This window comes from Biomphalaria glabrata, chromosome 9 (assembly GCF_947242115.1).
Source record: "Biomphalaria glabrata chromosome 9, xgBioGlab47.1, whole genome shotgun sequence".
Classification (NCBI taxonomy): domain Eukaryota; kingdom Metazoa; phylum Mollusca; class Gastropoda; family Planorbidae; genus Biomphalaria; species Biomphalaria glabrata.
Window position 1 is genome coordinate 41,533,259 of NC_074719.1, and position 16,852 is coordinate 41,550,110.

Genomic DNA, 16,852 nt, shown 5'->3' on the forward strand with positions numbered 1-16,852 from the left:
CGAAGTGATTAAAACATTGACTTAGCGGCAAGTAAAACCGCAGCCACAATATCAATTTTGCAAACACCACAGCACAAATGATAACATGTGGGTCCATGTTTTTGTTCCCTTCAGTGTCATGTTTCCAACCCTTAAAATGATCTTGTTACAAAGCTTATATCAACTCACTCTGTCTGTTAAAAAAGTTTGTACATTCGCACAATTATTCATAGGCCTAGACAAGACATGAATTAATTTTAAAAAATAAAAAATTAGTCAATTAATTACCGGTAATTAATTACTTTATTTGATACCAACAAGGCAAATTAATCATTCAGTATTCACGTATACGGCTAAATATGTAAGTTTTTGTCCCCTTGGATAATTCAGTGTGTTAGTTATGAATCGATTAAAAAACTAAGCAATTAGTCAAAAAAGGTTTTGTTGACTAATTATTTTGTTTAAGATCAAAAAAGGAAAAATAATTTCTACATTAATGAGAGATACAGTCATAAGTGCGGAGTTTATTCCCTCAGATAAGTTTTTTTTTAAGGATTTGTTTTATTTTACTTGTTTTAATCATTTCCTATACAGGGAAAAGGGAGACAACGCCTTGCCTATTTGAACTGGATGACGCTGTCTCCTGCATGTTTAGTGTGGAACAAATGAAACTATTACAGAGATCACATGGAGGCTGGACTGATGCTATGTCCCAGGTTGAATGTTCTTTCCTCATCATTTTCTTTTCTAATCATATGTTTTCATAGGATAACATTTTAACGCCCAAACCAATTCACGTTTTTTTTTTTACATTGCGGAGGTTTTTAATCCTTGACAAACGGTTCTTATGCTGCTCCTGTTGGCGTAGTAATATCTCACTGGCAAACTTCTGTACAAGGTTAATACAATGAGGCTGTGCGATGCAAAATTACTTTTTCAAGTAATAGCTAAAATTCAAACAATTTCTAGATGTTCAAGAACTTCTTTTAAGAGGTGGCAGTGGATGAACTTGAGGAAAACTGTGACGTCACTCAACCAAGTTTTTTGAAAGTCTCAATGCTACATCAGTCTATGCTACAACAATATATGCTACAACAATATATGCAACAGCATTTTATGCTACAGCAATCTGTCTGTTTGTTGGTCTGTCTGGCCAAAAGATTGTGCACGTTATTTCTCCGACACCCAATCTCGGATCAAGCTGAAATTTCGCACAATTATTTCTTTTACGTGACAACACACAAAAAATGGATTTAAAAAAAAAAGCCAATTAGTTAATTAACAATATGTTCTAAATGACTTTATTTGGAATCTCAAACAAGGGAAAGAAATAGTACTTCACTGAAGTGGTGGTATACGCTGAATCCGTCCCGTTGAAAGATTGTCGTCTGAGGCTTATTACAAATTTAATTACATGACTGATCCAAACTAATTGATAAACTTAATATAAGCTTTGTTTTGTTTTTTTAAATAGTATCTTTTTGTACTTTGCTTGTTTTTTGCTTTAAGCTCAAATCGCCCAATTCTTCGTTTTTTTCCCCTGATTCAACTAGTCAGATTTAGCAGTAAGATGTAATATGATATAAACCTATGTCTTATTAAGTGGAAGATATTTCTTTAGGTCATCTTGAAAAAAAAAAAAGATGAAGATAAAATTTATTTTGGCTTTCTTTTTCAGTACATACCACAAAATGGTAAGGTGGTTGAAATAGATGGCGACGGCGATGTCCGAGTCGAATACGTTGATGGTATAAAATGGACATTTAACCCAGAATCTCTATGTAAGGTAAGTATACATATTAAGTATTATCATATAATATAATATTGTAAAGTTTATCCTTTCAGAGGGCAGATGATGTAAAGGTCATCTGTTTTTGTGGCCCACGGTTAACGAGGGTGTCTATCTATCTATCTATCTATCTATCTATCTATCTATCTATCTATCTATCTATCTCTCTCTCTATATATATATATATATATATATATCCGTCCGTCTGTCTGTCTGTGTTACTGTTTCTCTGTTTCTCACTTTCTTCTACTCCTCCTCCTTACCCTCACTCTCTCATTCTCTCTCTCATTCTCTCTCTCTCTCTCTTTCTCTCTATCTCACACCGGTACGGCGTACCGGCACCTTTTTCAGTGTGGGGAAAAAATATTATTTTTCTTGTATTTTTACTTTATTGGCAAAACTATCCAAGCGCGTCTGGGAAAATGGTAAATTGACCACAGCGACCAAAATCCTAGTCTACAACGCCTGTGTTGTGAGCACTCTCCTTTATGGCAGTGAAAGCTGGTCAACATACATGTACCAAGAGCACAGATTGAATAGTTTCCATTTGCGCTGCCTGAGACGCATAATGGGCATCTCTTGGAGGGACCATGTCTCCAATCAGGAAGTTTTGAGATTGGCCAATATGAACAGCATGTATGCTCTCCTGACACAAAGGAGATTACGCTGGCTCGGACATGTCACCCGCATGCCAGATGGTAGAATCCCGAAAGATATCTTATATGCTGAGCTTGTGGAAGGAGTCAGACCCAAGGGCCGCCCAAGACTAACATATAGAGATGTCTGCAAGCGAGACATGAGAGCCTCAGGCATCAGTGAAAGTATGTGGGAAAACATAGCCAAAGACCGGAGTGCATGGAGACAGACTGTGCGTGCTGGGACAACCCTTGCTGAGAATAAAAGAATTGAAGCGGCTTTAATCAAGAGGGAAAAAAAGAAAGCTGCCCTGTCTGCTAGCCCTAAATCAGAGGCATACAAATGTACGAATTGTGGCAAAGTCTGCCGTTCTAGAATTGGCTTGATTAGCCACACCAGATTCTGCCCCGTCTCAAGATTAAGCCAAAACCAGTGACTCACTTGGGCGCATCCATTGCCTTTCGAGACAAAAGGAGCCATATATAATTTATTAGTACTTAAAAGTTAGGCAATCCATCACTGAGTACCATTTAAATATAACATATTTAAAACAAATATAAATATCTCGCATCGTCCTTCATGAGGATCTAGACAAGGCACAATCATCCACTCTGAAGCTACAACCGAAACGAGAAAAATTTTACCTAAGTATCTAATTCTATCAGATTGTTGACATTTCTTGGAGTTATCTGAATTTTTGTGTGTGTATCTTTCTATATAATTAATAGTTGCTTTTATAAATGGAGTTGATTTCTTAATGACTATTTTTTTTCCTTGTTTATTTTTTTTTTATTAGTCTAAAGAGTTGAAGAATTTTACCCGCAGCCCAATGGATTCAGAAGCTGTGAGAACTATTTTAGACTTAGGATTCGATAGAGATTTGGTACAAAAAGTTGTATGGAGAACATTCTTTACGTCACAAACCTACTTCTCTGAGACTGAACTCTTACTGAATACAATCTTAGACGAAACGAACACGCAGAATACACGTGCCGACACTTGTACCCTGAATTTAAGGACCGATTCTGAGCATAGCACATCCAGCGAGTCGAACCTCGACAGCAATCACTTAGCGGCAACAAATTCAAGCCCTTGTCCTGCAAGCTTAACACCTGCCAGCGCCACAACAACTGTGTCTAAGGAATCTACTGCGACACCTGACGACGATCAAACTCTGGCTGAGAAATATCGACAGCTGATGGAAGAGCGTCAGTGCAAGATCTGCATGGAAGTAGATGCCCGAATGACCTTTGTGCCCTGTGGGCATCTGGTCAGCTGTGAGGTCTGTTCGTCCCAGTTAAAACAATGCCCCATGTGTCGGTCAGACATTGAAAAGGTTGTGAAAACGTATCTAGTATAATTTTAGTTGTTTTTTTTTTTAAAGCTGCTACTGAAAGGGGAATAGCTGCTTATATTTAATTTTGTGTGGTCTGTCTGTTCATCCGTCCGTCCTGTTTAGATTTTAAAAAATAGAAACAGATGTTGAAAATCCGATATCATGATATTTTAGAACTTTCTGAGTCCTGATGACACGGCAAATTTTTTTTTTTCTAAAAGCGAAAAGTTAAATTTGTTAAATTAACTATGCAAGCAGCTTTTTCATACAAATTCACCATTTTTACAACTATTCACAATTATTAGTGAAAAAAAACAAAACACGGGAGACTATAATAACAGGAAAAGTAATCTTTCGGTATAATTTAACACATTTATGCAAACTGTTTTATGTTTTTCAAAAAAAAAAAAAATAAATAAATAATTTGCATTACAAACTTAGGTATTTTCTTGAATACAAGCTACTTATATTTTTTGTAAAAAAGTTTACTTTTGTTTTGAAAAGAGAAAGAATCCGTTTAGAATGTATATAACTCGAATTTAATTTAAAACAACAATTAATAAGCAGTGTCATCTATTATACAAGTGGAGTTTAGCAATAATGTAAAAAACACACTCATAATTAAACCAAAGGGGGGTAACTTGCAATTCGGACAGATTCGTGTATTAGATCATCATTCTGTCACTTCAACTTCCTTATATTAACTGGGAACAACTATTAGCGGCGATGATGTCCACTAAACAAAACGGTTTGGGCCCCGAAAAAAAAAAGAAGCATAAAGCCCAAAAAAAGAGGCGTAAGTTAAACAAGAGACAAAAGCACCCCTCCCCCCCCCCCCCCCAAATAACATTTCTTCATTAAGGCCTTGAATGATAGTTATTCCATATCAAATCCCCCCAAAAAATCACATTCAACCATATCTTTATTACCATCAGTTCATTTAAATACACATAGGTATAACATAACATAATAATAGTAACATTAATAAATGTCCATATCCTGTAATATCATGTCGTCAGTCGGACTAATAATACAATCGTATCGGCAACACATTTGACTTCTAAGCCTGTCCTCTTTTTGTATCGACGGAGATAAGGCTGTAGGTCTTTCGTGGTTGTAGTTTATAGGGTTTTTTTTACCTACCAGAGTGGATTACTTCTGGAATAGGAACTATGTTAGGGTGTCCATAAAAACTGTCTTTGAAACCTTGTTTTATATTATTAGTAGTACGTTTTTACATAAATTTACATCTTCATAAGAAATTTTATAAACATTTTTAAAAGGCTAGTTTATTATTGTTAGATGAATAAATATACTTTAGTACGATTTTAATTATATATAAAACAAAGGTCTTTGTATCCACTATAACTACCTTTATTATATATTTTATATTATTATATAACTTTTTTTCCTTGTTTTGGAAGAGTATATCTCGTCATTGTGTTGAACCAATTTTTTTTTATTATTCAACATTTTTCTCTAGCAAATAGAATATAAATAAAGTAAATTAATGAACAACATACAGTACCAATATGGATCTCCTCTAGACGAAAGCCTGGGAGCACATGAGCCACCCTGCCCACGCTTCCCCCGTGGTGGAGGTTGTCCAGGCCTAAGAAAGCTATTATAGCAAAGTGCAGGACAGGCCACTGTAATGTTGGCTCATATTTCGGATCGCTATGGCCAAATATTTCGAATGATGGTGCTCCTGCTGCGAAGAAGAAGAGAAAACCGTGCCTTTAATTCTGTTTGGCTGCCCCAGACTTGCTGATCTCCGTCTCGACAGGTCTGGGAAACCAAAACTTCTCTGCCTGTATGTTGACATATCTGCACTGAACAAAACAGCAGGGTTTCTGTTCAGGTCTTTTGCCAGAGAGGATTTGAACCTCTCAATTTTTGTACTCCAATGGAGTTTGATGATCATGATGATGGTAGAACACTATGTTAATATATCATTTTGTGAATTTACATGTCGTAGGCCTTTAGTTGAATTCAACATTCTTGTAATGTTTTTTTTTATGCAAGCTTAGATATGTGTGTATCAGTGAGTGTGTATCTTTTCACGTTTTTGTGTTTTATTTATGCAAAGTGTGCATGTTAGCGGTAAAGTCGGAAATACTGACATTCTGTAGAATGAATATTATTAGTTTATTGCAAAGAATAAAATGTGCAAATTAAAATGATATTTAATTACAAGATAGAAGTTGACAAACAACGGTCTGTCTTAAAATGTAATAAGAAATGGTTTTCTTTTTATACCTTATTTATAAATCATAAAAAATTTATAACAAAGCTTATATCAGCTAACTCTGCCTGTCTGATCAAAATTGTATTCAATTAGAAAATTAATTACTGGTAATTCATTATTTTGTTTAAAGACAACAAGGGAAACTAATACTTCAGTATCACATATATGGCTACATTTTAAGGGTTAAGTCCCTTTAAATAATTGTTAGCGTTATTACTCCCTCATGCAATCTCCGATCAAGTTGATACTTTAAACAATTATTTATTGTACCTAACAAAACATGAGTCAATAAACAAAAATACTCAATTAATCAATTAAGGGAGATAACCTGGATATTATTGGTACATATAGTTTTAAGGACGGAGCTCTTCCCCTTTAGATTAGCTTTAATTTTTGTTGTAAAAGTTATAGGAATACGCTTTGGCTAATACTGTGTATAACTCTGCTCCTACTCCGACAAATATGGTGTTAACGAGTGCACTGTTAGACACAAGTCAGGACAATATCGATGAGAAGGGTGTTAACATCTGGTACAGACATAGACATAAATAAATATAGACTGGCCGATAATAGAGCTCTATGAAACGAAAATTTGTGACTTGCATTTCTGTGTACTTTATTTATGTTTTGTTTAATCTCTAAGACTGAAGATCATGCAATTTTTCAACTTTTCAGAATTCGGAAATCCGACAACAATAGATATACATGTTTTCAAGTTACATGAAGTTATTTCCTTTTTCCAGTCTATATTTATTTATGTCTATGGGTACAGACTACAGAGTGTCAGGGGGAGGTATGGCGAGAATGAGTGTTACTTTGATTTTGTATAGAATCCTAAATGCTGCTGGTAAAATCATTGGCAAAAAAAACAAAACCCATTTGGGCAGTTGTTTGAGACAAACATCTATAAAAAAAGCTAACAAGATCCTCGAAATAAAGAATCACCCTTTGTGTCAGGATTTTGTGATTTTACCACCACAAAAGAGATACAAGACACCGATGGCAAAGACAAACAGACACAAACACTCTTTTGTTCCCCTGGCAATTAAATCATTAAATAAGAACAATCTGGTATAAACTTTGTCACATGTAAATTATAAGTGAGTCTGGTGTGAATGTACACTTTGGTTTCTTAATTTATAATGTTTTTGTTTGGTGTAATGCACAAATTGTAAGACAAATTTCCATATGGACATTAAAGATTATTATTATTATTATGTTCACGCCCAAGTTATGAATGTGAACAGTCTGCACGTGTTATAAACTGAATGGTCAAGTCTTCCTTGAATATGCGAGAGAGTGTGTTAAGTTAGTGAGGTCATGCTCCCGGTCCAAGAAGGTTGGACAGTCGCTTCCTAAACTGGTGTTTATGTATTATTTAATGACTGTTAATATAATTGAGTGCTTATTAAGTATTAAAGTATTATTTGCATTTCCATGTATATCTGAGTTGGAGTTAAAGTGTATCAAGTAGTAATTGTTCTTATTTGTGTAACAAGTATTTGTGTAGCAAGTATTAATGAATTGGAATTGAGTAATTGTGTAAACCCCTACGAGCCTAATGAGCCAAGTCAAAGACAAGCTAAGAAATGAACCTCTGACACAGAGTTCCGCCTAAGTCTAGAAGCTTGTGTAGAAGCTGTGATGTCCTGTGAATTAAGACCTGTTCTCGTTGACTAACCTCCGTTAGGTTTATTACCTTACATAATTTTGACTCTGCTAAGTTAATTAGACTACGATCTTCCCCACCGTACTTCTGCAAAGGGCGGCAAGCTGTCTCTGGCAACGTCTGCATCAGCTTCCCACCTGGTGTCCACTGCACTGAGGTCATTCATGAAGGTGCGGTGCCAAGTTAGACGAGGGTGTATCTGTTTGGGCTTTCCTCCAATGTTTTTTTGCAACTGTTTTGCGACATCATTCTGTCGGAGGACATGCCCCTCAAACTTTATGCGACGATCGATCACAAACGTATTTAATGGTCGAGTGCCATTTCAGAGTAGGATTTCGTTTTTTGTGACCTGATCTCTGAAACTAATTCCCAAAACCTATCTTAACCACTTCTACTGATACACATTTAGCCTGTTCTCGATTTCGGCAGATGAATTCTGTCAGGGGGCGGTATAGCGAAAGTGAATGTTAGTTTGATATTTTGGTATGATAGTCTTCACCAGGATTCGAACCTAGGACCCCCAAAGTTCGGAAGACAAGCGCTATACCACTCAGCCGCCCCTCCTCATAACTACTGACTTAGCCTAGCGTCTTTCCTTTAGGAGAAATTAGTGGGAGTGACCACTGATACTGCCAGAAGTATGGCTGGGTAACATAGCAAATTAGAAGAGTTGTTAGAAACATTGCCAAGTCAAACGGAACCTCTGTGGCCAGAAGTTGAATCAGGCTGACATACGCGCCTTCTAAACGAAATTGTAACTCTTCATTTAGCAGGCGGAAAGGGCGAAACCATTGTGGAAAGTAAAGGTGGTTGGTCATTGTGGTGGTTATATGACACACTTGCTAACCGTGGACATACCATCTGCCCTATAGATCCTAAGATCTGAAAGAGACCATTTTTTAAATTATATCCACGGGTTTCTAATAAAAGTGCCTTATTTTTTTATGTGATGTTTTTTTGTATCTTTTCTGTTATGTGGCCCACTATACGAGTGTTGGAAATTAAAATGGCGCACCGGCTAAATAAGGTTTCACATAGCTGTTTTGTCTATTTAATAATTGAAATAAACATTATTACATGATCATTTACCTAAATTTGCTATGACCTAATTTCATAACACCGAACCCGAACTTTAGACCTGACCGAACCCGAACTATACTCGTCATCGAACCGAACCCGAACTTAAATCTGACCGAACCGAACCCGAACTTTCTCTTTCAGACCTTGCAGCCTATGGCTCAGATAATGTATAGGTCATCTGTTACTTTCCCCAAATAGTGTCAGGTACCCTACCAGCTCTCCCCTTTCATTAACGCACAAATATTAAATGCTACGGTACCATTCGCGGTGAATCAAAAGAAATGATCCAGCTGAGTTTTCCAAAATTAAAAATAACTAAAACTAAAACTATGTTTTATTTTTTCTTACTAAAAAATATTGCAAAATCTTGAATTCAGTTCGGTCTAGGTACGACAGTTTGTTCGGTTCGTTTCGTACCGATCAGTTTTAAAGTTCGGGTTCGGTTCGGTCGTAATTGAGGTTCGAGTTCGGTTCGGTCGTAATTGAGGTTCGAGTTCGGTTCGTTTCCCATCTCTACCTAACCAAAACGCAAACAACAACAGTTTAATTAAGCTCTCGCTATTCGGAGGTAACACATTGCAGATAGCAAACATGGACAACACACTTCTCCACATTCCGAATAGAGGTCAAAGCACAGACAACACACTACACATTCATTATAAAACTCTCGCTTATCCCGTGTGATAATATTTCTCGGAAGAGCTCTGGTATATTCGACCTCTTCGTTTGTTTCTTCTTGTGTGTGTGTTGTTTTTTTTTTGTACCCAACAAAAGTATTATCTTGTGTGTAGACGATAAGATTATTGAAGTTTGTGACTTGGGCGTCTTAGGGATGTTTACCAACAAGCTGTTTTACTGTACCACTGGGGCATTTAGAAATAAAGACTACAGATATGGAGTTTATAATCTAGGACTAGGCATAATGTAAGTGTTTGTGACAAACAATTTATTTAGACTTTAAACCTTTTTTTTAATTCACTAGATCTACATTTATATAAATATATTCACATGTGCAACTAGATCTAAATTTAAATAAAGACTTGGATATAGATAGATATACATTAATAGATCTAGATCTAAATGTGGATCTGCACACTTATGGCTTAATCTAGCAGTCTGCTTTGTATGTCCAGCAGTCTGCTTTGTATGTCCTGCAGTCTGCTTAGAATGTCTGGTCGACTGCTAAATATAATCTGTACGTTAGTGATGCCCAAAGTAAGGCACGCGGTACGTATTCTAACCTGGAGGTGATTTTATCCATTGATACCTAACCCCTCGAGACTTCTGCTCGCAGTACACGATGACGCTGCAGTTAGGATCAATTCCTTTGGACTTCGCGTTTATACTACCCGAGACAACTTGTGTTTGAAATTATTAGGGCCCCAGTGCGAGTAAGCTTAGGCATCCCTGCTTTTCGTCATTTAATTAGAAGTATTGAACAGTGTAATTTTTTTGGAGATACACTTTGGGGACTAAGTGTGCTAATATATGACACCCTCGTAACAGATGACCTTTACATCATTTGCCCCATAGGATATGTTGTCTTCTGCGTTTCTTGGTAAAGTTTTGTTGCAAGTTTACAGTTCTGCTGGGAGATTTAACACAATGTCTTAAACATTATTGCTAAGAAACATCAACATGTGCTACCTGCAGTACTGCTAAAATATTCAACATGTGCTAACCTAGCAGTACTGCTAAAATATTCAACATGTGCTAGCAGTACTGCAGAATCGGCTGGTGCCATTACAGTTTGGGATCAGCAGCGTCGAATGTTCCACCAGGAAGATGCACTGTGTGCTGCAAGATCAGATGCTTTCGATTTTCGCACAGCAGCAAAGGTTCGAAACCAGAAATTTCCCTCTCCTAGGTGTGAAGGCAGCCAAGGCTAATGAGCCCTTCTTGTCCAAACCTTACTGCTGTATGCTTCGTTAGTACTTAGGAAGCAGCGTAGGACGTAATCATCTTCATTTTTGAAGTAACCGTCTGTATTATCTAAGATAAGATACTTGCCCCATCTCCTGTCAGTGAAAACCGTTGCGTCACAGGAATTGGACTCGTTGCCAGAGGTTATTTGAGATACTTGATAAAATTGCTGTACATGGTGCTTGTTGGGAAAGTATTTTACTGAAACAGCGCCATTTTTTTGTTTCTATGATACAGACGATATGGCGCTTATAGTTATTACTCATTATTTCAAGACCTATTTAAAAACTAGCGACGTATTTAAGTCAGTGTGGACAGTGCAGCCAAACAGGACTTCACACTTAAAGGGTTAATTTCACAAATTAAATGAAATTAAATAAAAAATTTGAATACTAAATATAAAAAAAAGGAAAAAAATAATTTAAATGTACTCTAAAAAGTCGTTACTCTAGCATTAATTAGGTTTTGATTTTGATTATATTCTGAAAACAAGAAAACATTTAACTATTATTTTAAAACAAGAAATACATTAAAATGCTATTTTTAAAAGACAATACCTCGTTTATAAAACTTATAGAGCAATTTTTTTTTCTCTCTTAAAAATTAATGAATATTAGATTAAAAATCAATGCAGCATTTTTACAACGCCCTACTACCCCCCCTCCCTTTTTTTTTTTGCCCCAGAGAAAGAATCCTGGTTAAGCGAATGTATAGATCTAATACACTTTAGAATAATCCAGTGCTTTGCCTCTAGAGCTCTAGACTTAGAAGAGGATGCGCAAATTTTTCCTGAACATTAATTTATGAAACTATTCAATCAATAATGCCTTACTTCCGGAAATTTCCGAAAATGTTAACCCTTTCAAGAACGCTATAGTCCTTTCAAAACCGATGTTAGATCTAGATCAGCTGTTCTCAACCTTTTAAGCTCGGCGACCCCTTTTTACATTCTCCCACTCCGCCCCGACCCCCCCTCAACACACATATACAGCAATAGAAGAAAAGACAATAACAATCCATATTTTCGATGGTCTTAGGCGACCCCTGGCAAATCGTCAATCGATCCCTAAGGGGGTCGCGACCCACAGGTTGAGAACCCCTGATCTAGATCTAGATATAATTCTCTGGCCAAATAAACATATTTTTTTTTTACTTTGAAAAATGATAACGGTCAAACAAGAGTTTCCCCCGTGTGGCCTACGCGCTAGTAATTCTTTTCTCAGCAATATACGTCAACTGTTAAATTTCTAGGAAAATCGTTAGAGCCGTTTTTGAAATCCGCTTTAAGGTTCCACCTTCCGGCACTCTTTATACATATTTCTATAATGGAAGGGGAAAAAATCTAGAAATGAGTGATAGAACTGGGGGATAGAACTCTGCGATAGACCTGGGCGATAGAACTGGGTGATATTTCAATGATTTTACTATTTTAAAAATTAGTCTTTGGGAAACTGATTTAGGATTTGGAATCCTAATTTACAAAATTTCTTTTTTTGAAAGTAATCTTTCTTAGATCATTTTTTATAACCTGACAGCTAAGTCTGACTCTTGGCCTGTGACGGAACTGTTAGCACTGACAGGAGAAAGGTTCTTTCTTAGATTGGCTACATGTTACCCCTACCCAGGCAGGAAGGGGGTCGGGGCACGCTAAAAGCCAAGCGTTTTTTTTTTAGCTTTATGTCTACCACGCGCAGGTCAAATAATGTCATAATAAGAAAAGCGTCTAGAGGGCAATAATCAGTAATACAAAGGTACTTTTGAAATTCTTCTGTAATAATAAAACAACAATTATTTTGGCAATAGCCTCTCAAAAAAAGGGGAAAAAAATTATACATTTAAAAAACTCCTACTTAAAAGATGAATCGATGAATCTTGATTAATAGTAAAACATGGATAATAAATTCCTTGAACTTGGTTAATATTCCAATAAGCATGTATAACTAAAATGGGTATATTTTTGTTGTGCTAGGGTAACTGAATTTCCTCACATTCCCTCCCCTTGTCACTTGACTCCTAGTTTGAAAAACGCTTTTCCAAATTTTAATATTTCTTGAGTATATTCTTTTTTTTTATATTTCTTCAGTTTGTGAAGGTTCCAATTTGAGGTTAAGTCCCTGAGCGGATACACTGTCTATATTGCCGTTAATTATGGTACTAGATTACACCATTTACAATAAAATAGATCTAGTTCCTATTATAAGGAATGTCGTTATTTAGTCGTAATTTGAACGGGCTTGACAGCTAGTATGAAAACATTTATTGATTTAAAATGAACTTTGACCTCCTTAGACTCGTGGGAGATTAAGACTACTTTAATATTAGTCCTATAGTCCTAGCAAAACAAACAAAAAAAAAATCGACGGATTTATATTTACATCGCCAGGTGTTCATTTTTGTGTCGATTAGTAGTCCTCAAATAGGGAAACAAGTTAACTGTGTAACAAGATTGAAACTACAAATCTCAGCATCGACTTCAGGTATTGAATTAGCATCGCCTCCTTATCCCCCCCCCCCCACACACACACACACAAACCACCATGGGAAAAAATACATCGCTCAAATGTACTTAGAATATTATCATTTTCTGACTCTCTCCTCGACATTTTGGGTTCGATCTATTGCCAGTGATCGATATTTATGAGTTTCGGGATTTTAACAGATATCTAGTTAGAGCACAGACATAAAACAAGCAAAATAGATTTTGTCTCTTTTAAAAAAAGTAAACATCTTTTTTTTCTGTAAATGTAGTAGTTAGTATGACAGAACTAAGTTAACGTAGTAAGTAGAGATACAGTTGTAAAAAAAAAAAAAAATCTAAAATCGTTTGTATATATGTGTTGTAAATATGGTGGATGAATATCTCCCTTACTAAAGAGCCTCACGTGTTTGTTATTATAATAGTAAATACTTGTAAAAATGGTGAAGCCTATTTTTATGAACAAAAAAAACTGGTTTTAAAAATTAAATTTTTCGCTTTCAGAAAAGAAAAAAGTAACTGTTGCATCAGAACTTTGAATGGTCTACTCTAAAATATTATGATGTCGTATTTTCACTATTTTTTCTAGTTTACGAGATCTAAACGGGACGGACGGACAGACAGACCACACAAACTAACAGCATCTATTCCCCTTTCGGAGGCCGCTAAAAAATAATAAGTAGTGTAGTTTTAACAAGATTACAAAGAGAGTTTGTGTTATCAAACAAACTCAAAGGTGGCCCCCGTCGTAAATCTATCGGGTCGGCCTATTTGCAAAGAAATTTCAAGAAATGATTTTTTTTTTGTCCAAAGTAATAGTATTTCAAAGAATCATTTAGCTTTGTAAATATTTTACAATAGTTTTACAGGTTTCGAATGCTCCTTCAAAATTAAAAAAAAAATAGTGAAAAGTGCTTTACAGAAAATGAAAATGAACTTCATTAGGGGCGGGTGTTATCGCCCTCTGACTAGGCTCTGACTAGGCTCTGACTAGGCTCTGACACCGTCTCTTCATTAACGTTAAAGCTAATGTCGGAAGAGGGGAAGGTTAATCCATTTCAGACTCGTACGATATTTAGATTCTGCTGAACATATGGGTGAACAGACTTTTTACTCACGCTGTAAATGAATATTTTCCTTATTTAAACATTTGTTTCAGCTGAAGCTCACAGAAGGATGTCAGCTGGTCTACGTGTGGTCAGAGGTCCCAACTGGGTCTACGGAAACGATGATGGAGGTGAAGGTCACGTCGGCACAGTGATAGAAGTCCACGATGGTCACCAACGAGCCACTGTGCTGTGGGACAACGGATCTGAACATGTCTATAGAATTGGTCTGGACAACGCCTTTGATCTCCGCGTTTTCGATTCAGCTCAATCAGGTAGGCCTTTGAAACGAAATCTATGTTTGGAAATGAAAGCAGGCAGGGGCGTAGCTAAGAAATTGCCATCATTAGGGGTCACGGGGGGGGGCTTGACCTCTATGGGGGCCCCTGGATTTTTCGTAATATTTAATATTTAATGTAAAAAACACTTATTTGGGGGCCCTGGGGATTTTCTAATTCTCCCCTCTCCAAATGAGAAACCACATTGGTAGCGAACCATGCTGAGAATTACTCCCTTAGCGAGCAGTGATTTTTAAGGTCGCCTTGTCCCTGTACAAGGGCAGCCCTAAAGTCGGAAGTGCTCCAATTCTCTCTCTATCAAATCCTTGTCCCGGTTGTCTTTCATGCAGAACTCGGCATTCATAAAGAATGTGTTCTAGTGTATCGACGTCCTCGATATCCTCCTCCCCCCATCCTAGCTACGCCACTGAAATTAATAATGGTGGCCGAAGACGCCCGCATCTGATTGGAAAGAGAGGGGCGATTGTCATTTGTATTATGTTTAGACAGTGGCGTAGCAAATGGACGCATGGTACGGGTTCAAAGAAGTGTATGACGAAAAACAACTCGAGTTGTTCTGTACCTCTCGGTTCATACCGGTATATAAAAAAACAACTATTCCAATAGATGTAGCATCTTTTTAAGTATCCTAGCAGTCTGGCTCAAGGAAAACTGGTCGCCCCCCATCTCCGTTACGTGGATGTGATAAAACGGGATTTAAAATCATTGAAAATTGATACTGACCATTGGGAAGATATAGCCCCAGACCACACTAGTTGGAGAGAGACGGTGACCAAGAAAGCTATGGACAGCGAGAAAGCGTGGGCCTCGATTCTTGCCACACGGAAAACTGTCAGCTCCTCCAGCACCAAAGCGAAAGTCACATTGACCTGCAATATATGTGGCCGGGAGTGTCTCTCCAAATAGGGCTCCACAGCCATATGAAAAAGTGTTCGAGATGAACCATAGTCGTTCTACGACTGAAGGAGGCCAATATATAATATATCAGTCGATGATCGTAACAAGGCCCTTGGGGGGTATGTGTAATTAACAAATTTTTTCAATGTCCCTTTCACGCTATGGTTGCTTCCCTGACGTTCATGGTATGTGCATAGTGTTCTTTCCTGTTCTAAATACCTTTTAATTCGTTTTTATTTAAAGGCTCTTCATCTGCTGAATTCCCCCCCCCCCCAGCAGCAGGTTACAGTTAGTTGTATATAGGTCATCATAACTGAATACTTAGTTTAATCGTCGTGCTATGTCATAGGGGCGATAACCGTTGTACATGCCATGGTGTTGATAGTCGTTGTTTTTTTTTTTAGTGTTGACTGACTATGTCACTATTCAATTGCCCTCTCTTGCTTTCTCTGTGCTATAGTTCGCCTGGCTGTGATCGCAACAATGCAACACAACGAGGTGTCAGAATGTAACAGGGCAGTCTTTCTGTTGTCAGTGCAGAAAATAATGACGTGTGCCACTTAAGCCAGTGATACCCAAACTGCCGAGTCCTGCCCCTGGCGCAGTTCAAAGTCTTCCATCTTGAAAGCGTTGTCCCACAATGCATCAAATCGGCCTTCATAAGGAACAAAATAAAACATAAACATGCTTTTTTTAGACCATTCTTTATGACGCTAATGACGATCATTTTGTTCTTTATAACTAATGAATGATAAGTAAAATAACAAAAACAACATTTTTAACTTTCCACCCCACTTTTTTTTTTCCGAAACAAAATCTTGATTACGCACATGTATAAATCTAGTTTAGTGATACAGTTCCATGTATAAATCTAGTTTAGTGATTGTATAAATCTAGTTTAGTGATATAGTTTCATGTATAAATCTAGTTTAGTGATACAGTTCCATGTATAAATCTAGTTTAGTGATACAGTTTCATGTATAAATCTAGTTTAGTGATACAGTCCCATGTATAAATCTACTTTAGTGATACAGTCCCATGTATAAATCTAGTTTAGTGATACAGTCCCATGTATAAATCTAGTTTAGTGATACAGTCCCATGTATAAATCTAGTTTAGTGATACAGTCCCATTTATAAATCTAGTTTAGTGATACAGTCCCATGTATAAATCTAGTTTAGTGATACAGTCCCATGTATAAATCTAGTTTAGTGATACAGTCCAATGTATAAATCTAGTTTAGTGATACAGTTCCGTGTATACATCTAGTTTAGTGATACAGTTCCATGTGTATAAATCTAGTTTAGTGACACAGTTCCAGACATGGCTAAATTGAAAGACAGTAGTCTTGACTAGAATATTAAATCTAGATATATGGTATAAAACAGTGATTAACAAACTACGACCCGATGGC

At 36.8% G+C, this 16,852-nt stretch overlaps 2 protein-coding genes across 5 annotated transcripts in view; both read left to right on the forward strand.

Annotated features, from left to right (window-relative positions):
- LOC106054167 (uncharacterized) overlaps positions 1-7,430 on the forward strand; it is a 40,755-nt gene extending 33,325 nt beyond the window's left edge. For all 4 annotated transcript variants that reach the window (XM_056039892.1, XM_056039893.1, XM_056039895.1 and 1 more), the window contains 3 exons: positions 574-695; positions 1,658-1,765; positions 3,201-7,430. In XM_056039892.1, the coding sequence (XP_055895867.1) occupies positions 574-695; positions 1,658-1,765; positions 3,201-3,764 (794 nt within the window). In that variant the 3' untranslated portion in view covers positions 3,765-7,430. The remainder of the gene's footprint in view (positions 1-573; positions 696-1,657; positions 1,766-3,200) is intronic.
- Positions 7,431-9,367: 1,937 nt separating this feature from the next.
- LOC106062800 (uncharacterized) overlaps positions 9,368-16,852 on the forward strand; it is a 43,614-nt gene continuing 36,129 nt past the window's right edge. The window contains exons 1-2 of the mRNA XM_056039891.1: positions 9,368-9,661; positions 14,296-14,517. Coding sequence (XP_055895866.1) covers positions 14,313-14,517 — 205 coding nt within the window. The 5' untranslated portion in view covers positions 9,368-9,661; positions 14,296-14,312. The remainder of the gene's footprint in view (positions 9,662-14,295; positions 14,518-16,852) is intronic.